This window comes from Callithrix jacchus, chromosome 12 (assembly GCF_049354715.1).
Source record: "Callithrix jacchus isolate 240 chromosome 12, calJac240_pri, whole genome shotgun sequence".
NCBI classification, from domain to species: domain Eukaryota; kingdom Metazoa; phylum Chordata; class Mammalia; order Primates; family Cebidae; genus Callithrix; species Callithrix jacchus.
This window is the reverse complement of record NC_133513.1, coordinates 23704848-23728827: the sequence shown is the minus strand read 5'-3', so window position 1 is coordinate 23728827 and position 23980 is coordinate 23704848. Positions and strand designations below refer to the sequence as shown.

Below are 23980 nucleotides of genomic sequence, written 5' to 3'. Positions count from 1 at the left end.
ATAGTTATTAAATCAGTGGTTATAATGGTCTTGTCAAAAACTTTTTCTCTTCGGGAACTATGATGAAGATTTTCATTAATCACATTATGACTTTTGGGTAGGACTTAATCACATTAAGTAAAATCATTTGCTTAGAAAATAATATGTGGCTTCCCTCTCCACATATTCTATAGGGCCTTAAAATCTTGCGGACCAGGTGGCACCGCTCATGTGAAATTAGTAGTCGAGTGGGACAAGGAGACAAGAGATTTGTGAGTATTTTTAAAGTTAGTATTTATAGAAACATTGTTTTAATCATCATTTTTGTAGCACACCTTTGATATGTTAAATGAGTTGAAACACAAATCTCCCTTCTTTTTAGCTAAGTATCCAGCTGTGTTGTTAACCCTTTGCCTAAGCAGTTTATTATTCCTTTCCCGTACATTCTGTCTTCCCAATCTCAGAACCTTACATTTGTCCACTGCTGAAAAAGAAGCTATATATTCATTAACTACTATATAGGTTCATTTACTTTGATTTTTAATTCTAGAAAGTGATGTAAGATGTGTGTTCTTACATATAAAGGAGAGGAGTATGTGATTTAACCAGTACAGTTCGTGGCCAAACCCAGAAAAATCTAGTTAGTTATGGAAATAACTTCGTATACAGAGAACTTTTCAAGAACATTTTGGAATATAGAAAAATTGGGTCACTACTTTTGTTTTCTTACACATTGATTTTTTTTTTTTTTTTTTGGTTATGAGTTTGTAGCCACTTCACAAAGGTGTAATTTTATTTTTGCATCTGTTTTGCAAGACATTCTCTGATAGATACTTTTCCTCCCAATTGCAGCTTGTTTGTAAATACTGAGGATGAGTATATCCCTGATGCAGAAAGTGTTCGTCTGCAAAGGGAGCGTCATCATCAGCCTCAAACCTGCACTTTATCCCAGTGTTTCCAACTTTACACCAAAGAGGAGCGGGTAAGAGGTTGGGCAGCATTTCTTGGGTGCCCAGGGCAGGAGGGAGTGGGGCATGGCAAGATGACAGTGGAGAAACAAACTATGCCCCAGAAATTACCACAGGATTTTTGCATGTATGTAAGTCCGCGCATGTAATGGGCATCTTAGTGCTGTTGCTTTTAGGACCTTAACAAAAAGTTGCAAGTTTCTAGAAAACCTTGATTAATTGAGATACTCTAGAACTGAACCTTTGTAGTTAGTTCTTTTTAATGGTTAATTATCAAGTTTTGGTCATTTTCTTTCTCAATTTAGAAGTGTTAAGATATTTTCCTTAGAAACTAAAACAGTGATTCTTGACTTTTTCGTACTAAGAACATAGGTCCCAGGTCCCATTTAAATTAATTAAAATTAAGTAAACAATTCAGTTTGTTTGTTGCATTAGCCATGTTTCAAGTGCCCAGCAGACACATGGTGGCTAACAGCTCCCATAGTGAACAGTGTAGATATAGACCAGAAAGTAGACAGCAAAGCTTTGCAGGTTTAAATGAATGGATGGAAAGAGAGATGGATAAATAAGCCTCTATGGATGGAGCCTAGGCCTGTGTGCTGTTTAGGCACCTTAGAAACATTGACCAGAGTACTTGGAGTTCATCTAACCTTGCACTGATATCTGGATTATAATTTAGACTACCAGTTGTAACCCTTCACGCTTAAATAGAGGGAGTCATGCAATTTCAGGATTGAAGGGGACTTTAAAACTCCTTTATTCTAGTGGTTGGGTTCTTCTACTTAATCTCAAATAGGTGATTGTTTAGCCTCAGTTTGAGTATCTTTTGTTATGAGGGGTTTGCCTTCTTAAGACAAAGATATACCATTTTTTCTCTGGACAGCTGTGACGGTGACTTAAGTTAACCTGAAATATGTCCACTTGTTACTACAGCCAACAATTGTTCTCTTTCTTAAATTCATTAAGACTCAGAAGTCCTAATTTTATTTTTGTCTATTGTTCGAATATTTGAAAATAGTTTTTATATTTCCACTGAGTCTTGTCTCCCCCACACTGCTTTTAGCTAGTTTCTTTAATAATAGTTTTTCATAAGACATTTTTTTTTCCAGTTTTGCACTCAATTATGAAATAGTTGGCTTTGAAACTGGTTGATTGTAAATTCTCTATGGCACCTTGCCCTATTTAGCTTTTTATTTATTTTATTATTTTTAATGACTTTGAAGATGTTTGGTAGCAGCATAAAGATTATGAGCAAATCTACTAGATGGCAGCAGTGATATCCACAAAACATCTCACTGATCTAAAATGCTAGCAAGGTACCTTTTAACAGGGGCTCACTTTTGTTGGGTATCATACCGGTACTGGAGAAATAGCAGGGGCCAAAATAAACCACGTTGTTGCCTTCAGGCTGTTTATAGTCTAGTGGAACAAGTAAATAAAGGAAGCAAACGTCCTGGGGTAGGAAGCAAAGGTCCTTGGCAAGACTGTCAAACAGAAATGAAGCCAGTTTTACTGGAGGACAGAAGGTAAGGGAGAATTGACAGTATAGGCTCCATGAGAGCAGATACTCCATCTGTATTGATCACTGAATAATTTCAGTATTTAGAGCAGAGCATGGCACATACAAAGTGACATCCGGACAGGTGCAGTGGCTCATGCTTGTAATCCCAGCACCTTGGGAGGCTGAGGTGGATGGATCGCCTGAGCCCAGAAATTCAAGACTACTTGGGCAGCATAGCAAAACCCAGTCTCTACCAAAAATACAAAAAAAAAAAAAATTAGCTGGACATGGTGGTGTGTGCTTATGGTCCCTGCTACTCAAGAGACTGAGGTGGGAGAATCTCTTGAGCCTGGGAGGTGGAGGTTGCAGTGAGCTGAGATCGCAACATTGCACTCCAGCCTGGGTGATAGAGCGAGGCACTGTTTAAAAAAAAAAAAAGAGAAAGTAATATTTAACATTTATATTTACTAATTTAGTTGTTCCTCTTTGAGGGATAATCTATTCAGCAAAGCAGAATTTGTTTAGAGTTTGAGTGCCAGCTCTGGCCACTTTTTTTTGATTGTGTTATTCCATTGATGCCCAGCATCTGCAATTTCCAGAGAGATTCTGAGTTGCACCATGCCCTGGCTAAGGCATTAGTCCAGCCGTAACACTGTTTTGCATTAAGTGGCACTTACTGGGAGTCATGCTTCTGTTTTCAGCTTGCCCCTGATGATGCCTGGCGTTGCCCACATTGTAAGCAGCTGCAGCAGGGAAGCATTACGTTAAGCCTGTGGACTCTGCCTGATGTGCTTATTATACATCTAAAGAGATTTCGGCAGGTACGGAAATCCTCTATCTCAGGAACAAACAAGCTGTGACCAAGTTTCTTATGCCCCCTTCTGATGGGCCCTGTGGGGGTTCTTTGGTGTCCCTGTTTGAGCCAATGAGTCCTGTCTGTGTATGTTATGGACATACTTTTGCCCCATGTTTAGGGTTATGTTTTAATTTTTTCCCAAGGCAACATTTGATTTTAGTTCATATTGCAGATATTTTACTTTGTTCTTTACTTGTAAATGTTGTGCTTAAATGTTGTTAAGTGTACTCTGGGATTTAAAAAGAACTATGTAGGGATCCTTTCTGGGGAGGTAGAATTCTATTTCTATCTAATGTAATGGGTGTTCTGCTCCTGAGGAGCTGTTGTATGGTTGGAGAGATGAGTCATAAATAAATACAAAGAAAATCTGCTTTGAATTGTATTGCTTTGTGAGTCAGTTTTTCCAAAAAGGCTGTCTATTCCCTGAGGTTAGGATTGTCTAGACAGTCTCATTGTAAGAGGTAAATGGGAAGTGAACGTTAGCGAACTCCATGATGCCTGACTCTAAGGTTGTATCTGAAAGATGAGCAGGCTTTTACTAGGTGAGGTGGAAGCAGGGATCACCCACATGGGGGAAGAGGGAGCAGTGTGTACACAGCTCGGCAGTCGAGAAAGCATGGCCTGCACTAGAGGCTGGAGCAGGCCAGCTGGGCACAGAGTTGATAGAAGAGGCAGGAACCCTTTGTGGGTAGAGTAGGATTCTGATGAAGGGTTTTAAGCAGAGAAGCAACCTTCCAAATCTGTGTTTTCTTGAAAAGATTATTCTGGTTATTGTGTAGAGAACAAATTAGAGACTACAAAAATGAAGATTAGGGAGACCTGGAGGAGACTGTTGCAGTCATCCAGGGTGGGCTGCAAATGGATGGAATAGGTTGTGGCTGTAGAGATGGAGAGATGTTCAGGACTGTCTGAGGAGGTGGATGTGTCAGGGGCGACACACACATGGTCCCCAGGTCCGGGGCTTTCACACAGAGGTTTGAGGTTCACCTCCTATGGGAGTGAAGAGTGGGCATTTGCCATCCACTGCATATTCTGTTGAGATCTGCAAGTGGAAAGCTGGTCGAGGGTTTGGATCCTAGTCTGCTCTGTCTCCTTCCTCAGACACAGAGTAACTTCCCTGGCTTTCTATTTTCTTGTGAAGGCCTGTCACCACCCTTCCAGCAACCCAAATGCAAACCTGCAGTGTCCTCTTTGACTCTTCTTCCTTGTCTCTCTCATGTAGGTATGGCCGTGCCTCCTCATCAACTCCTGTGTGTCCTCTCCCCATTCTTGCTGTCACCCTACTGGTTCAGACATTTTGTTACTTTTCAGCTGGTCACTGTCTCTGTTTTTAAATTGATTTCTTCACCTCTATTACTCCTATTTCTGAAACGTTTGTGCACTGCCTACACAGTTCTTCACACACAATTCTGGTGACACCACCTCCTCCATAAAAGCCTCAGAGGATATGGTCCAGATTCTTCAGCCTGGCCTTCCTGACCACCCAGGACCCATTGTCCCTTTCTGTCATGAACATTTTTCTTCCCTTCGCAGACCCATATGTAGCTCCTCAGGGTGGGCATATCTATGCCTGGTTAACTTTTTGAAGTTCCCATAGACATAGGAAACATGCAGTCAATATCTATTCAGCTGATGGCTGGATTTCAAAGCATTTCCCTATAAGCTTAATGGAAAATACAGATTATCTGAGATTGCCCCTGAGTGAGTATGTTAAGTGAAGTCAGTGTTGCCTTGTGATGTGCCTGTTGGAGGAGGTGGAGAACAGGTGCTGCTTAGCGAGTAGCTCTTCTGCGCCAGGCACTGTGGTTTGCCCTTCACAGAGCCATCATTTCATCAGTTTTCATGCCTCTTTGACAGAGGTATCAGATGAACCACCTGAAATTGTCATTTCTTTTGTAAGTGAAATGCTTTAAAGCCTTTTAACAGATAAGGAAATGAAGACTCAGAGAGGCTCATTTACTGCCTCTATGTGAATCCTCCTGGTTCCACCTTAGCTGATATTAAAGCCTGTTCCTCTAGATAGCTAAATCTATCATCTGTTTCCATGTTTTGTATGTCTTGGGAAACATCAGATAGGTGACTCAAACCACTTTATGTGATAGGATCCGTATTCCCCGCTACTGCTTGCATTAAAATATCACCAGAACTTGTTTTTCTTCTTGCAACAGGAAGGAGACAGGCGCATGAAACTTCAGAACATGGTCAAGTTCCCCTTGACTGGCCTGGACATGACACCTCATGTGGTTAAGAGGAGCCAGAGCAGCTGGAGCTTGCCATCCCATTGGTCCCCGTGGAGACGGCCCTATGGACTCGGGAGGGACCCTGAGGACTACATCTATGACCTGTATGCTGTGTGCAATCACCATGGCACCATGCAAGGGGGGCACTACACAGGTCTGCAGTGTGAGAGGCTGCGTGTCTGTGCTGGCGAGTCCTTCAGATGGGTTTGCTTGTGACGGGGTGACTTGGCTTTAGAGCCTCATTTCCCTTCCAGTAGGCAGTGTGCCAACTGCGAGGGCAGTTTCCATCTTCTGTATCTCTGTCCAAGAGCAAATAAACGAACATTCTTCCTCCTCTTCCTGAGTGGGGTCATCCAGTAGGTACCTGACTGACTGATTGGGGAATGGTATGTGCAGATGGTATTGTCAGGTCAACTGGGGATTTACTCTTTGTTTACCTATCTTGCACTCACCATTTAAGGTTTTGCTGGACTTCCTTGAGGTTCTCACTTCTCCCTTATTTTAAAAGATTGTAAACTGCTTTTTTTTTTTTTAAATTAAAGATGAGGTGTTGCTGTATTGCCCAGGCTGGATACAGTGGTTATTCACAGATGTGATTATCACTCACTACAGCCTTGAACTGCCGGGCTCAAGCAGTTCTGCCGCATTCTCCAGAGTAGCTGGGATACAAGTGGATGACACTTTTATAGTGTCTTTAAAGTGACTTAGAAGGGTTTTTCTTTCTGTTTTAAGGTGAAATTTACCTTGTCATTTCTAAAAGCAACTATGTTCATCATGAAATTTAGAGGCTAGACGTGGAAAGAATAACATCATCTGTGGGCCTGTCACTCAGAGAATTGCTAGTAACATTTTTGAAATTGCGATAAAATATACATTTATTATATGTATATGATAAAATATACATAACAAGATGTACCATTTTAACCATTTTTAAGTATACAGTTCAGTGACATTAAGTACACTCACATCCATCATCACTGTCCATTACTACAAGTTTTTAATCTTCCCATACTTAAAACTCTGTACAATAAACACTAATGCCCGTTTCCTCTCCCCTCAGCCCTTACAAGCACTACACTTTCTGTCTTTGTGAATTTGACTACTCTTAGTACCTCTTATAAATGGAATCATTCAATATTTGTTCTTTTTTTATGATTGGCTTATTTCATGTAGCATAATGTCTGTAAGGTTCATCCATGTTGTAGTGGGTGTCACAATTTCCTGCCTTTTTAGGGCTGAACAATGCTCTACCATATGTAGGTAATATTTTGGTATGTAGTATGTATTTGATGTGTTTTTTCTTAAGTTTTTGCCATTATTTTCCACTGTTGGGATTATACTGGCATTTCGTTGTTGTTGTTCAAGTGAACATTTCTTGAGCACCTCACATCCTGCTTGCTCTGGGCTCTATCACAGCAGAGGTCAGTAGGTCCCTAGCCTCTATCTTCCGAGAGTGTAATCAAGTAGGGGGAGACATGGGTACAGATACAATTTGAAAAGAGGGGTCCCACGTCGTGAGTTCTGTGGTAGAGGTGTGAGCAGTGGGCGGAGGCCGGAGCCAGAGGAGAGAGAGGCCAGAGTGTACTGGAGGGGCAGTGTTAGCTGTTGGGGAGAGGAACCTGCTGCCTCACCTCACAAACCAGTGGGGTGTATAGACAGGTCACAAATTCAGAAGCACAGCAGCACAGTGAGGGGTGAGTGGCACATGTGCTTCTGTGTCCTCATCTTCATGCCTCGTGTTGTAACAGAAGTAGCTTGCTGTGATACTTAATTTTTTATAAATACTTTTTAATGACCACAGAATGTTCTGTTGATAGACCTCTAATGTTATCTAATCATTCCCCATTGCTGAACGTCTATATTGTTTCTGGTTTTTAACTTTTCATGTAACATTGATGAATATCGTTATGCTCATTCACTTTTTCTGAATTTTGATTCTGTGTTTCCTTGAGATTGAGTCTCGAAAATGGCATAATTGGGTTAAGGACCTGCATGAGCCTTTGAGAGCCAGGCAGATTTCAGGGCTTCATTTGTTGATGTGAATAATTTGGTTATCCATGTGAGTGGCTAGGATTTGGATTTCTGCATCCTTCACACTCAGTGTGTTATACATGTATACTTCTCAGGGACTTTCTTTATTCATTCAGTGATTTCTGCAACAAGACCCCAAGTGCTATTGCTGACCATTGATTTATAAAGGTAGGGAGAGGTGGAGGAGGGGTTTGGTCTGCGCAGTCCCGGGTACTGTTAAATCTCTGGGACTCTTTTCTCTAGCGTTTAGTCATGAGCCAAGGCAGAGGAGTCCATTGGCCTTCCCACCTTTCATACTTACTCTTTCAGTCTGTTCCCTTCCAGGAGGGCAGGAGTCAGGGAAGATTACTGGACACAATAATCTTTTCTTGAATCCCTTTTAGTTCAAGTTCTTTATATATTTTTTCTTTTTTTCAAACTCATTTTACTGCCACAAGTTCTTTAAATATTTAAATGCTGCAGGCAGCAATTGTATATGAGAGGAACAGTCCCAACTTTGAGTGCATCTCCTAATGGAATGGCTTGGATTGCCTCTGCCTGCTCTAGGAAGCAAGGAGAGAAAGAAGCTAGAGAAGTTTAAAAGATGCTCTCACTTCATAGAAGATAAAAGTTAACATGAATTAAGTGTTTAGATATAGTTTTGCCTTATACTTTGGTTTAAACCATATTTCAATGATGATAATAGCATTATTTGGTATCTTCCATATTTTAGATATCTGTTTTATGGGGGGCATGTGCACAGATACTGTGTCTAGTTTGGTTTTTGCTTTTGTGGCATTACCAGTCATGTCTGTGTTCTTTGGTACTGAGTGATGGAATTCTATACTTGTGGATTCTTAGAATGGAAAGGGATGTGGGGGTCATTTGACTTCACAACTCATCCAGTGTGGTAACACCTTTGCCAGCATCCTTGATTGACATTCACCCAGCTCAGCTTTGGTAAATAATGCATTTTCCATTTATAACACTGTTTTTCAAGAAAATACGGACTGGCTTATTTCGTAGTTTCTAAGAAGAAATTGATGGAAAGAATAGGACAGGGCTAGATGTTAGCATCATGTTGGTCTTTATATATAGAAGAGACCTTGAAAAATGCCTGGAAACCCCCAACTACCTCAGAGGCCGTACAGTTTTGTGGAAGGAGCTTGGGTTAGAAGCCAGACACATCTTTCTAGCTCTGTGTCCTGAGCCACTGTCCCCTAACTTGGCTACCATGTCAGTGAGCCAGAAAGTGGTCATGCTGACCTCAAGGGACCCATTGCCCAGGATGTGCTCAGATGTTTTCTATATTATTTCCCCTTTCTCATGCTGAGGCCATCCATAACATCACTTTTTAAATATATGAGATGTTTAGAGTCTTAGTTTAGAGAACATTTTAAATATTCTTAGTATTGTTGAATTAAAGACACTCTGTTTTTAAGTTTTTTCTTTTTCTTTTTTTTTAAACTTTTTTCCCCCATCACCTTTTATTTTAAGTTCAGGGGTATGTGTGCAGAATGTGCAGGTTTGTTACCTAGGTAAATGTGTGCCATGGTGGTTTGCTGCGCAGATCATCCCATTACCTAGGTATTAAGCCCAGCATCCATTAGCTATTCTTCCTTATGCTCTCCCACCCCTGCCCCCCATTTTTAAGTGTTCATTTGGAATGCTTATTTTATTTTTTGAGACAGGGTCTTGCTTTGTCACCCAGGCTGGAGTGCAGTGGTATGATTGTGGCTCACTGCATCCCCAACCTCCCACCTCAGCTTCCCAAGTAGCTGAGACTACTGGTGTATGCCACCACACCTGCCTAATTAAAAAATTTTTTTTTTGTAGAGTCGGGGCCTACTGTGTTACCGAGGCTGGTATTGATCTCTTAATCTCAAGGAGTCCTCCTGCTTCAGCCTCCCAAAGTGTTGGGATTATAGGCATGCCCGGCCTGGAACGTTTATTTTGAGGTTTTCTTTATTTTGCACTGGTTCTAGCTATAATCGATCGTATCTGAATGGCTAACTTGTGTAAGGAGTCTAGAGCAGTGCTTCTCACACCATCTGTGATGAAGGACTTGGTTTTTTTCTACTTTAAAACTTGCAATCCTTTATGAACTAGTGCTTTTGTAAAAGTACAATAAAAAAGCATGGCAGTATCAGATTGCTATACAAATTTTTTAAGTGCTTTTCTCCTTTTTGGTGCTTCTCTCATGTGGGCTGGTGTCAGTCCATGCGCCATAATTCGAGTAGCGCTGGCCTAGAAAATACTTCAGAAAGTAGTGCTAGGAAGAAAAGTAAGTAGAATTATTTTGTAATCAACGAGTACACTGTGCTGCCTCAGTTTCCACACTGTGACTGAGAAGAGACCATCCTGAAGAGGAGCGGGCTGAAAGGAGTGAAGGCTATTCTGTCTCCTCCTCCTGGTGCATTCCTCACAGCTCTGCTCCCACTCACCACTCAAGAATGGCAGCCACTCCCCAGTTGGGTCGTGGGTACATCAAGCCTGACTTGACGCCATTGGCCAAACAATTGCTGTGTCCTTATAGCTCCATTTGCTGCTTGCATTTTAATTTCTCTCCCTTCTGGTTCTGGTAAGTCCTCAGCTGCAAATAACTTCCTCCCTCCATTCATAGATTCATACTCCGCTCTCCTTTTGGGAGACTTGTCTGGTGTAGCCCTTTCTCACCTGAGTCCCTTTTATCCTTTAAGACTCCATACTTGCAAAAGTGGTTATGGCCCATTGGGGGAGTCACTCCCAGTGCCTCTCAGGACCTTATCTGCCCCAACCTGGGGACCATCCTGAATCTCTTCCAGCATTCAGCTAAATATTTTAGCATTTGTTTATTCTCACCCCAAATAAGTGCATATTTTTAGAAAATGTGATCATAATGTACTTTTCTGCATCAAGCTTATAACACTCTTTGATATATATCCTCACAGGATGACTGGCTTCATGACTTAAGTTTTTGTCTTCTTGCTGCTACTTGAATGTTCTTTATTTCGAGCTCAGGCTTAGAATTTGGACTGGAAAGAAGTCCTCCTGCATTCATGAGCTCATGTGTTCTCAATCTGCTGGGGAACTTCCATGGAGCATGGTTTGTGCTCCTCCCTGAGCACAGGGACTCAGGATAGGGCTTCAAGTGCAAGCTAAGGACTTGATAAACCTGAAGTGAGCTGGGCTCCTGCCTTACACCAGCTTCATGACCTTGGGCAAACAGGTTAACCTTTTTCAACCTCTGGAAATTGGGAATAATAAAAGAACAAATCTTAGGATTAAACAAATTGCTTGGTACATAGTACATGTTAAATATTATCTTCTATCATATAATTACATTGTTATTTCTATTCATATTATTTTCTATTTCTAACAGACACTGAAATGTTGCAACACACTGAACTCAGGGTTTCTTGACTCTGGCACTGTTAACATTTTGGCCAGACAGTTTTGTGTCACGCAGGGCTGACCTGTGCATTACAGAAGTTTAGCAGCATCTGTGGCCTCTACCCACTAGATGCCAGTAGCACCTCTCCCCTGAGAGGCAAAAATGTCTCCTTTGGTTGCCAAATTCCACCCTGCCACACACAGGGCCCTGGTTGAGACCCACTGGTTTAAATAAATATGTGTGTTTTCTAAGATGAAATAGAACTGCATCTACTTGGAATAGTTTGGAATTTCTGAAGACATTTTGCTCAAGTGTGATACAGAATTTAGAATGGTTTTTTGTTTTGTTTTGTTTTTACCTCTTTTGTGTTGCTACACGCAGCCTTAAAATGTTGAGTTAATTAGATGAGCCAGAGAGATGGTGTCTGTGGGTCGCCTGAAGTGGCTGGTGCCGCCTCCCCTGGTGCTGATGGCGCGCTCTCTTTGGCAGCGTACTGTAAGAACTCTGTGGATGGCCTCTGGTACTGCTTTGACGACAGCGACGTGCAGCAGCTGTCAGAAGATGAGGTCTGCACGCAGATGGCATACATCCTTTTCTACCAGAGGCGGACAGCCATCCCGTCGTGGTCAGCCAACAGCTCAGTGGCAGGTGAGGTTCACTCTTGTTCTTGGGCTGTTTTTTCCAGAGCAAAAGATTGTAATGAATGGTCTAGAGGACCTCTCTGGAGGGTCTCATGACTCTGTCGGTTTGATCGGATGAGTCCTCACATTTCCATTTAACCTGGAAACTAAATGATTGTAGTCAAGGAAGTGGGGAAGGAATGTGAGAGCAGCTGTGGCCCTGCAGAGTTCACCTGGGGCCTGATGCAAAGAAAGCTCTCAATGTGTACTTGAGGATAAATGCACAGTTGAGCTGAAAAGCAGCGTGGCATACCACCCCCTGTTCTGGGGTTTCCTGGAGCCTGTCCCATCTGGGACACATAGTGATCATCTATAATTCGGGTATAATAATAATGCCTACCTCATGGGGTCATTGTAAGCATCCAATTGGGTAAATGTATGTTAAAGCATTTTGTAAAGCATAAAGGACCATTAGAAATAGTCTGCTTTTCCAGTGAGAAGACTGGCCTATTCTGTTAGGAGAAGGATTGATGGCTGTGATAATATTAGATGGCTTGGGTTTAGCCGGATGACATCCCGCCTGTTGTGTTTAATAAACGCAGGGGCCAGTACCCACACACAATATGAATGAATGCAGCCACACATAATCAAAACAAGTGGACACACGTTTCTGCGTGCAGAGTTGGACTTCAAGAGAGCGTGACAGAGGATTGGAATGTGGTAATGTGCGATCAGATCAGGTTAGGGGCTGTGAACCTTTGCTTCTCTTGAAGCTTGCAGTGGGGTGAGGTCAGAGCAATGAAAACAAGGCATCTTTCAAGCAGAGTGACTCCCTGCTGGGGGCCAAGCCCACCCCCTGTACAACTACTCACTTAAGAGAACGGGAACTCCAGTGCTCTTTTGCCAGTCTCAGATGTGCTCAGAAATGATACCTTCTTAAGGTCTACTTGTGACAGTCATGCTGCTTCATGTACTCCATTTCGAGAGCAATGTCTCTTGCTCTAATAAATATTTAAGCGTATTCCTGGAACAGACAGGGCAGATTGACGTATAGATGTCTGTGTGTGTGTATTACTAGTATTACGGAAATGGTTTAAAATTTCCATAAAACAGTGAGGCTGAGAGAAAAACAGTACACTGACTGCCACCTCCTTTCTTCTCTTTATGTAAGAAATATTACTGCAATTACTTAGAACAGTGCCTGGCATGTAGGTGCTTAATAAATGTTTGTGGAGTGAATGTGTGAATGCTTGTCTATTCCATTCTCTTGCCAATTCTTAAGACTCAGACCTTGCATTATAAAGTATCCCTATGCTTGCCATTTATTACTACAAATTGCATGTGTCCAGAATCTGCCTTCCATCTTTTCATCCTAACTGGGATATTCGAGCAGGCACGATATGATGCAGGGTATGGGAATTGGTGCTGACCTTGGGGTGAGGACATCAGTACCCCCAGCTCAGCTCATAGTACTTTCATGAGGGTGTGTGTGGCTCAGGCTGGCCGAGGGACCCTGACCTGACCTCCATGCCTGTTTTCCTCTTTGCAGGCTCCACGAGTTCTTCCTTGTGCGAACACTGGGTGAGCCGGCTCCCAGGCAGCAAGCCAGCCAGTGTGACCTCTGCAGCTTCCTCCAGACGCACCTCCCTGGCCTCGCTCTCTGAGTCCGTGGAGATGACTGGAGAAAGGAGTGAAGATGATGGTGGGTGTGGGTTTTGGTGACAGATTTCCAGAATGGTAACTCACAGACACAGCAGAGTCCCTTGTGTTTTTCCTAGGAGCTAAGTCCCATGGAGATGGTAGGAGGACTCAAAGGGAGCTATAGGGAGTGGAGCTGCGTAGCTGTCGGTTACGATCCTAAGAAGCATTTTGTATTAACTGAGTCATTTGCTTTTCTGTGTCCCAGTATTTTCTCCTTCTACTTCATTATTTTCCACTTTTCAGGTCTCTTTTGGAGGCTGGAGTTTTATATACCAGTGTATACTTCCCCACCTCCCACCCTCCAAAGTGTTTTAAAAAGTAGAATAGCTGGAAGGGGCCTAGGCCACCTGGTGGGGAGTCAGCTCCAGGCTTGGCATGGAGGCCCCTGGCTCTCTTGGCCCAGGAGCACCTCAGTGTTCCACCACGATGCTCTCTAGGGAGGAAGCTGTGGGATATTCTTTTTAGCGTGGAAGCATCTAGAACAAAAACTGTTGTTGCCTTTGCATAGAGGTGGTAAAAATTCTGCTAAAAAAATTGAACTCTTTTTTTTTTTTCTTTTTAAACTTTCACTTGCTGCTTGGGTAATGGCAGGATAGGCCTTAGTTCCAACAGGGACCCAGGTGGTGTGGGAAGGACCGGGCAGCCACAGTACTGGGAACTGGAAGGAGGAGTGAGTGCAGCTTCTATAATGAGCACAGTGACTCATCTGCCAACAAGTCTCAGTCTGCAGCCAGCATTTCGATCGCTGTAATCTGCTTCTAGTGGTGATGGATAATTCTGAAAAACTGAAATTTTTTGAGTTAAAATGGCAAGAGTCTGGAAGAAGAATGCCAGGCGAAGAGAGCTGCACCATAGGTCTAGCTCTGCCACCTCTTCTGGCTTATTGCCTCTTTATTTGTAATATAAAAACATTGGACTGCAGTTCCTAAGCTCCTTCCGGCTCCTCACATTTCATGGAAAACTGACTAGTGAACCTTTGCTTGTTTAGGCAGAGGTTATTTTCAACACTGTTTTTAAACTTAGAACTCACTGTCATTTTAACAATAAGCCTCAATAAGGTTTGCCTCAATCTATTTTTAAGCAGTGCAGTTGCTGAAATCAATATCCTTTTAAGCATCATCATTGTATAATGGTGCTGGGTGGTGCCCATAGAACAGAGCCTATTTCTTAGGCTCTCTAAAGACAGAATTTTGTAAATATCACAACTATAATATCATTGTGTATAAAATTTAATTTAGAATATTTTCTTAGGAAGTTTTGAGCCACACCAAATGGGAGTGTGTGGTTCTAATTATGAATTTTTTTGGAAGTTTTAAGTCACTGAAAGTAGGAGTATATGATATCCAAGTCTTTTTAGTTCTTTGTGTTGATCCATTTTTGTAGTCAACAATTACAGGCCTGCTAACATGTAGAACTGAGTGGTGTTGGGGGTTAAGGGGTTCTAAGTCCAAGTATTAGCTCTTCCTTTAATAAGTTGTGTAATCTTGGTCAAGGACTTCATTTCTGTGAGCCCCAGATCACCTTCAGGAAGGTGTAATGAAGCTGGGTCAATAGCTCACAGCATCTGTGGAGTGCCAGGTGCTCTGTTGGGCACAGGACTTCTAAGATTGTATTTAATTCTTACACTTGCCTTGTGAGTTAGACCAGAGGTCAGCAAACTATAGCCCCATAGGTCAGATACAGCCCACTGCCTTTCTTTGTAAAGATTTTTGGAATGCAGTCAGAGACGTTTGCTTATGTGTCACCTGTGGCTGCTTTCATGCAGCAGTGGTGGAGTTGAATGTGTGGCCTGCAGAGCCTAACATCTATTATCTAGGCCTTCACAGGAAAAGTCATAACAAGCCCTGATGTAGAGCAAGGAGGTAAATACAAGTTTGCTGTGTTAGAATGATCCTGAGTTAGAATGTCCCTATTTTTACATAAGGAAAATGGGCTCGGAGAAGTCAAAGCCACACAGCTACTCCCTGATCCTAGATGGGCTGGCTCTGAAAGTCATGCTTCTTTTATCCCATAAGGCTTACCTTTATTTCACCTTCAGTGACTTACAGTGTTGCTAGAACATCTTCACTGGCTTAGCTTACGGCATTCTCTTTGCTGTGTTTAGGAGGCTTTTCAACTCGACCTTTTGTGAGAAGTGTCCAGCGTCAGAGTTTGTCATCTAGATCTTCTGTCACCAGCCCCTTGGCCGTCAATGAAAATTGCATGAGACCTTCGTGGTCCCTGTCTGCTAAGCTGCAGATGCGCTCCAGTTCTCCATCCCGATTTTCAGGGGACTCTCCAATTCACAGCTCTGCCTCCACTTTGGAGAAGATTGGGGAGGCAGCAGATGACAAGGTCTCCATCTCTTGCTTTGGTAGCTTGCGGAACCTTTCTAGCAGTTACCAGGAACCAAGCAATAGTCACAGTCGCCGTGAGCACAAGGCTCTGGGCCGGGCCCCTCTGGCTGTCATGGAAGGTGTGTTCAAAGACGAATCTGACACCCACAGATTGAACTCCAGTGTTGTAGATACACAGAGCAAACATTCAGCACAAGGAGACCACCTGCCCCTAGTCTCTGATCCATTCGATAACAATAATCAGATCGCTTATGTAGATCAGAGTGACTCTGTAGACAGCTCTCCAGTCAAAGAGATGAAATCCCCCAGCCACCCAGGCTCACTCGCCAAGAAACCAGAGAGCACAACCAAGAGATCCCCCGGTTCCAAAGGCGCTTCTGAGCCAGAGAAAAGCTTGCGGAAGGGGAGACCAGCTTTGGCAAGCCAAGAGTCATCACTTTCAAGTACATCCCCTTCTTCTCCTCTTCCTGTAAAAGTCCTAAAGCCCTCCCGCTCCCGCAGCAAAGCAGAGTCTTCTTCCAGGGGCAGTGGACGGCATTCATCTCCTGCCCCTGCCCAACCCAAAAAGGAGTCATCCCCGAAATCTCAGGACTCCATGTCATCTCCTTCGCCACAGAAGCAGAAGTCAGCCTCAGCCCTTGCTTACACTGCTTCCTCCACATCTGCCAAAAAGGCCTCGGGCCCTGCCACAAGGAGCCCCTTCTCGTCTGGGAAGAGCAGGACTTCAGACCGGAGCTTGAGTAGAGAGGGTTCCAGACAAAGCTTGGGTTCCGACAGAGCCAGTGCCACCTCTGCCTCCAAACCCAACTCCCCTCGTGTGAGCCAGGCCCGAGCAGTGGAGGGCAGGGGGGCTGGGAAGCATGTGCGGAGCTCCTCAATGGCCAGCCTGCGCTCCCCCAGCACAAGCATCAAGTCTGGTCTGAAGAGGGACAGCAAGTCTGAGGACAAGGGGCTCTCCTTTTTCAAATCAGCCTTGAGACAGAAGGAAACCCGGCGCTCAACGGATCTTGGCAAGACAGCCTTGTTGTCTAAAAAGGCTGGTGGGAGCTCTTCTAAGTCCGTGTGTAAGAACACCGGGGATGACAAGACAGAGAAAGGCCACCAGCCTTCAGCTTCCCAGCAGCCAAATGCAAACGCAAAGGGAAAAGAGCAGCTTGTCTCCAAGGACCCTGCTTCTGCCAAACAGTCCCTGCTGTCCGCTCGCAAATCCAAGTCTTCCCAGCTAGACTCTGGAGTTCCCTTGTCTCCTGGTGGCAGGCAGTCTGCAGAGAAATCCTCAAAAAAGTTATCTTCTAGCATGCAAACCTCTGCACGGCCTTCTCAAAAACCTCAGTGATATTTCTGCAATCAAAGTGTTTTATCTGTAAAGATGTTTATTTATTTAGAACTCCTCCCCTCCCACCAAAGTCCCCTGTGCTTTTGTTTTGTATTTTTTTGAGTCACATGCCCAACTGTGTGTGTGTGTGTGTGTGTGTGTGTGTGTGTGTGTGTGTAATTCAATTGCAAATTGTTCAAAGCGTCGCCTTATTCTGCCATTGAACCAAATAACAGCCATAGGCAAAACATCGACACCAAGCTAACTGGAATAATCATAGACAATACCCAGCACAGTCCCTTTAGCAATTGTACGTATTTCTTTCTAGAGAACTCTAATGACTTTCTTTGGATATGAGGGTTTTGAAACCTGTGAACCAGTAAAGCTACCATTAGTGTGTAGAAGGGGAAGGAACTGACTTGTGTTTCTTCTGAGCAGGACTTGTCTTTACTGTGGATTGTTGGGTGGCACCAGGAACTCTAAAAACTGTGACTTTAACAACGAAACAAATTGAGGGAAAAACTGTTGCTTTCTGCACTTTCGCCCCATCTACCAGTCTTTGTAAAGGACAATATTTTAACACTAATGTTTCTCAGGTATATACTCAGCTAGTCTAGGGTGGATACACACCAGTAAATGGATTAAAGAGGAAGGTGCCATGTGGGTGACTGTGTCATTTCTCCTACTGCCACAGATAGACGTTCTTGAGGTAGAAATGAAGCCTTTCACCACCTTCATATCTGCAGCTATGTGTGCACGAAAACCTGTCTTGACTCTTGGGATAGATCCTATGAGGTGGCAGATTGGATAGCCAGAAAGCGAGTCACTCGTTTAATTTTTTTTTCCTTCTAAAATTACTAGCTAAGGCCGTTGGAATTTTGCACAGTAGTAGAGCAGTTAACACCTTTGACGGATTCCTGGAAAAAACTTCTGGATTCTAAACTGGGTGAAAGACTGGACATCATTTTCCTTGTCAGGTGTTGCTTTTTTCCATTAGAGGTGGGAAGCTCCACGATGCCCTGTGTCTGCGGGCTCATGTTCCCTCGTCTTATAGCTTGGAGAGGAAGTTGCCTACTGCCAAAAGCCAATGGTGGTATGTTGAAGCGATGTGTGATCACGTATTACATACACACTTCAGATCCTGTCTGTCAGTCTCAGTTAGGGCTGCTTTTCAGTAACTCATTTATTATTTCTTCTTTGTTCTCAAGATTTCGTCTCATGGCCAGAACTCACAAGCAGGCTTTGGAGTGTGTTCCATCTGGCCATGTCAGTGCAAATTGCATTTCTTACCAAGAAAAAGGAGAACTTCCCAAAAAAACTCACAGATAAGTGAAATATATAGTTTTGCGAGCTTTTGAGAGGTCTCCTGGCAATACTTTCCTGCTCAATTTTTAGCTTTTTTTTTCTCTTTTTTAAAAAAAGGTCAAGAGAATGAGGGTCCCAGTTCTCTCTAAATAGTATTTGTTACTTTGCCACTAAATACAGCATGCTAAGTTTATGTGCTTTTAAATATTAGCGTTTTTTGTCAGACTCTTGAAGTTCTTCTTGAACCCTTGGTTCCCAGATCCATATATAACCTCCCTTTTCAGTATTGCTGTGTGAAGTAACTGTAACACATATGCATGCATAGCTATGAATTCTACATTGCCTTTTTTTTCCTATCCCCCCCGCCCCGCTCCCCAAAGAATATCTCTTGGGAAATGTTTTTAGTAGGTTACTTAACTTTATTTTGCTGCTAATTTGAGCATGAGCTGGTAACTTGGAAGTCTGGGGGCCACTTATGTTGAGGGTTGCTGGAATTGTAGACCCCTGGCAGTGTTTCAGATTTACATACTCAACCTTGTGAAAGTTACCACAGTGCTCCCTGTGATTCATTGACCATGAGCCCGTTGTCCATTGCACTCAGCCCTGTACTCGCCTCTTAACTCGTTCTCCTCATTTTGTTGTTCAGATTCTGGTGGGTATTCACAGCAGCACTACTCTCCTGTGCTCAGTACAGCTGCGGCAGCTGGCTGCCTTCGATGTTACCATTGCTTTCAGCCCAGCACGTCAGAGCCCCATAAGTGTTTAGCCACCACTCTCATTCTCTATATTGCTTTTATCTCCTGAAAAAAACACACCAAACATCAGATCGTATCAGGAATTGAATGTCTGTCTTGTATTTGTTTAATAGGTAGATCTTATTTGAAGTCTCCTACCTGAAGCTCTGAAACAATTATAGTTGGATTAGGCAAAGGTTTTTAATAACAATTCTTTTTTGCTGTAGTCAGTTTAATTTTCACAGTGACAAATATTTTTATTCTTGATTCATGTAGGAATGAATTTTCCATGCTGTCTAGTGACTTAAAAAAAAGAAAAAAGTTTCTACAAATCCCTTTGGTTTTCCATGGGATCTAGAAATAAAATTTCAGTGTCTATAAACTGTATGTCTGTGGAGTTTAGTCCTTGTTTCAGGTTTAATAGGAAAAAATCAGGAAAGTAAGGCATTGTCTAGACATCTTGAAGCTATTATATTTGCATGGTTGGTAAACAGTGAAAATTTTATTATCTGCAACTACTAGGTACAACTTTAGGCCACAGGAAAGGTTATTTGGCCCAGAAGTTGGGAGGTGCTCCTGGAGGTGTGAAATATCTTATAGGAAAGTTGTTACTTGATTAAATATAGTTCATTGGTAGGATTGGGGACTTGTTTTTTTTATTTTTTAAATTTTCCCTGTGATATTTAGCAAAGGAACATGTATGTGCTTTGGGGTTAAAAATCACCTGCTAAGGATGATAGTCCTGGGTTTCTGGTTGTCAACTAGATGGGCCTGATTACAGCAGTCATTTCCTGGTAGGCGCAAAATAATCACCAGCAGTAAGGTTGTATCTGTAATGTTTGTTTGCTTTTTTAAAAAAGTTTAATCCTTGATTTCCTGTAAACATCCATTGCACTGGGCCATATCATTCCTTAAAATAGCCCTACACCTTGCCTTGGTAATCCCTTAGACAATGTGGAAACTCAAACCAGTAGGTTCCAGTCATCTTATACCGTTTCCCGTCCATTTTATATTTTCTCATCCTAAAAGCAGCCGAACTGAAAGTAAGTAATAATATGCTGGAGCAGTGGAAACGGATGTGGGAGTATTTGTGGTGTGCTAAAATATTGTAATTATCTGTGAGGCTACCTGACATGCTTTTGCAATGTTGCTTTCATCACTCATTCTGCAAACATTCGCAGAGGGCCTGCTTTGTGCACAAAGGCAAAACTGAAAGCTTCAGGGATTTGCTGTAGCTGAGGAGCCCTGGGAGCACAGCCCATCAAGCAGGGGATGTGATGGTGTCCTAAATGGAGTGACAGTTCTCCTGGACAAAGAGATCATGTGGATTCCAGTCAAATCGGCTAAGGCTTGTGGTTTTCTTGAACAAGTCTGTTCTGTCTGGAAACCAAAAGTGCCCTTCATCTTTGGAGACATTTTACTCTTACATCCACCTTTTCAGACTGAGCTGTCTCTACTATTTAGGGGTTGAAAATCCATTAGACAGTCACTTTACGTTAACATTGGGTCATGTATGTTTGTATGAGACAGAAGTGGGATTTGAGGGGAACATTGTCATTCCTCTAAAGTAACTATCATGAAAAAAATAGAAGCAGTATGTAAAGGGACCAAGAGTGGCAGCCTTTAGGGAAAATGGGGCAGAGAAGAGCTGTGAACAAAGCTCATTCATTTGAAATAAATGTGCTTTATTTCATATGGAGGAGCATCAAACGTTACATTTCATTCGGACAAATTACTGAACAGCCGAAATGTTTGTTTCCTATGTAGGTTATTATATTATTGGATACAAAGATAACTAGTGTTTTTCTGGGTTGGATTTTTAAAATAGTATGCAAATCATAAGCACAGTTTCAATAAAACACGTATTCTGGAGGTGCGTGGAACTTTGTATTATTCGTAGTTGAGAAAGGTAACATTTCCTGACAAATCAGTGCCTATCATAAACACAAAAAGTAGCTGTTAATGTGCAGGCTGTCTTTAATTTTGATTTCATAAAGGGTACGTTATTGTTAAACCCTACTACATGTTTTGCGGAGAAATCCAGTGCTTTTATTTGAACACTGTCTCACACTGCCTTTTGATCAACTTTCCAAGTGTTTTGCAGGCGCATTTTGAGCGTGACCAATCATTTTTCCCCCCAAGTAATGGAAACAATTGTGCATGGCCTCCATATAACCCAGAAAGCATGCTGTTACTACCTATGCAAGCGACAAATAAAACATAGACACGAAATGTTAAGTCTTAAAAAAAAAAAAGGCAACATTTAGAGTATGGAGCTCTACTTTTAAATTTGTGATTTTCAGAATATGGCTTACTCATTGTGTAGAAGAGCATGAATGTGATTTCTTGTTTTGCTTTTCATGTATTTCTCTGCTGATTTTTGATCATTGGTGAGATTGTTAAGTATTTTGCAAGTAGAATTGGAATTGGTATGTTGAACATACATCGTTGGTGTATATACTGTATTTAGCCTGAAGACTTTTCCTAAAGTATTTTGTTCTAAAAATAACCTGCCATTTTCTATAGATTTTAATTTTTTATATCTTCAAGGGTTCTGTTGTGGTCACAAGGAAAGAATGTGGCTTCAAATAGTGCTAAGAATTTAAAGATGCTTTTGTAGAGACTTAGAGCTGTTTTGGAAAGCTTTGGGGATTCCCAGCCACTGGTCACAATTAGACCAAGCCCATGGAATTTATGGTAGTGTGCAGTGGATGGGGTTCTAGACCCGTCTTACATTTGTTTAAATCTAGTGTTTCCCAATTTTGGGGAGAAGGGGTACACAGCAGAGGCTTTTTTGAATCTCACACATGTATTCTCAAGATTTTCTTAAGCCTCTTCTGAATGACTTGGCTGAGATGGTAAAGACCCACATTGGCTAGAATCAGCTGGGGAACTTTTAAAAATACAGAGCCTGGGTTCCAGCCCCTAGCTTTTGATCTAATTCATGTAGGGGTGGGCTCCAGGAATTAGCATGCATTTTAAAGCTTCTGCATGTTTGTAATTTGCATTCGGATTGAGAATCACTATGATATGACATCCCTTTACTGAGAATTATGGTGAGAATCACTGCCATAGGAAGTACTCAGGAGTGACTTCCGATTCCTCAGTTGTGTATGAGAGGCAAAAAAATAAGAATAAAAAAGAATTGAGAGATACTGATATCAAACTCTTATTTGAAATATGAGGGCCTTTCTAATTCAAGGCACATTTCGGGAGCTTGGAGCATGTTGTGGATGACCTAGCACTCGCCAATCTAGTAGGAATTGGTGGTCTTAGTTGCTGGAGCAGGCTGTGTCGCTGTGGAGTTTGCATCATTCTCCAGGGCCTTTTTCCCCAGACCCATGGGGGAATCGGGAAGTCACTCCAAGCTAGAAAGTGTCAAAGAAGAAAGTAAGAAACAACCTTCCTAGACTTGGGAAACCTGTCCCTGCTTTTGATAGAATGATTGCCTTTTTGTAGGAATTATAATAGTGAACCCCAGGCTGCCACTAATTTCCTACTTTCCTCATTCTCTAGGATGGTTCTTACTTATCCAGAATGTGGTTTCAGGAAGTCTTTTTTTAGTTTGAAAATGAATGTGAAACATTTTGTTTGGTTTCTTTTTGTTGTTGTTTGTGTGTAACCCTTGTCACTATTTTTTTGTTATTTTTTTTACAAATCAAGTAATACATACCCCAAAATTTGGCACTCTATGTTAACTATGGAGGCAAATAAAATTTAGTTTTAATCTGTGGTGAGCTGAATGCACTACAACACCTTCGAAGTAATCTGCTCAGGTGGTTTCGTTCTGTTGAGTCTCATACTGCCTATAAAACACCACCACAGTTTAGTGGTGTTTTCAATTTTAAGGAATAAAGATATAAGTAAACATACAAGTTGGAAATGTCTCTTTAGAAAGGCCACCCAGAATAGCGATATCTGTTGCAATCATCCAAATGCAATATGAACTTTCCTAGGTGCTATTATAAACGGTGTGGTGTCATTATACCAAATGCAGAGGCAGTTACAGTATTTCTGAAATACACATTTGTGTTCCATATAGGTTTGCTCACCAACTGCTTCTCACCACTGGTTAAAATTGAATTCAAGCCCCATTGACACAAATCATTTATTGATTGAACTCTTCAGTTTTTACACTGGAATTTCTATAGCTGTCGTAAAAGCTGCATGTCATACCACTGTACACAGAGTGCTTTGATATTATTCCTGCACCATGCATAGTGATTTCTGTGTCATTTTTATTTTCAGTTGTGCAGTACTATGGAAGGCAAGATGTCTTTCCTAGAGGCTGGAAGAAAAGTGTATTGTACATTCTAAATTTATTTTAGAAAAAGTGCATGAGATGTGTCACTGATTTCTGTTATTTATTTGTATGTTTTATTATTCAAAGTGTATGCACTTTTAAGAAGCAGAATTTATATTTTTATGTTTGAAACATCTTATTTCTGAAACAGCAGTTGATTATATAACATACAGTTGGAATTAAGAGAAAAGTGGAAATGTAACAAAAATATAATAAATTTATTACATGATGTCCTCTTCAAGCCACATTCCTGTCTTCTCCCCCTTGCCAACCAGTATCTTTTTGGTGTTGACTAAAATTGATAATTGTACTGCATCAGTCTTTACAGAATGCCTAAAAATTGCAGTGTTTAATTTAAAACACAAGTTACGGAAAGATGCATACATATGTTCTCTGTGTAGAAGTTTAAAAAACAAAAAATCACATCCATGCTTGTAAAATTTTCACAATCAGGGATGGTTATTCCTATTTCCTCAGAGACAGTTTGTCCTGGGCCATGGATATGGACAAAAACTCACATTCCGATTCAGTGCAACAGATTTTCAACATTTTGCATTATCTTCCCTCTTTTGCTAAACATTTATGATGGGAAGAAATAGTTATATAAGGACCATTCTTTCTGGGCTGTCTCATATCTGAGATATTTAGTATCTTTGTTAACATTTTTCCAGCTGTCTTTCCCAACCTTCAGGACAGAACTCCCGACATCACGTGTGGCCACTTGAGGGCACTAAAGATC

General features: G+C 41.9%; 1 protein-coding gene across 1 annotated transcript in view; it reads left to right on the top strand.

The window, feature by feature from the left end:
* USP31 (ubiquitin specific peptidase 31) overlaps positions 1 to 23470 on the top strand; it is a 76360-nt gene extending 52890 nt beyond the window's left edge. The window contains exons 10-16 of the mRNA XM_009009312.5: positions 174 to 251; positions 832 to 961; positions 3150 to 3269; positions 5473 to 5698; positions 11417 to 11575; positions 13097 to 13249; positions 15353 to 23470. Of these exons, the coding sequence (XP_009007560.4) occupies positions 174 to 251; positions 832 to 961; positions 3150 to 3269; positions 5473 to 5698; positions 11417 to 11575; positions 13097 to 13249; positions 15353 to 16920 (2434 nt within the window). The 3' untranslated portion in view covers positions 16921 to 23470. The remainder of the gene's footprint in view (positions 1 to 173; positions 252 to 831; positions 962 to 3149; positions 3270 to 5472; positions 5699 to 11416; positions 11576 to 13096; positions 13250 to 15352) is intronic.
* Positions 23471 to 23980: the final 510 nt, after the last annotated feature.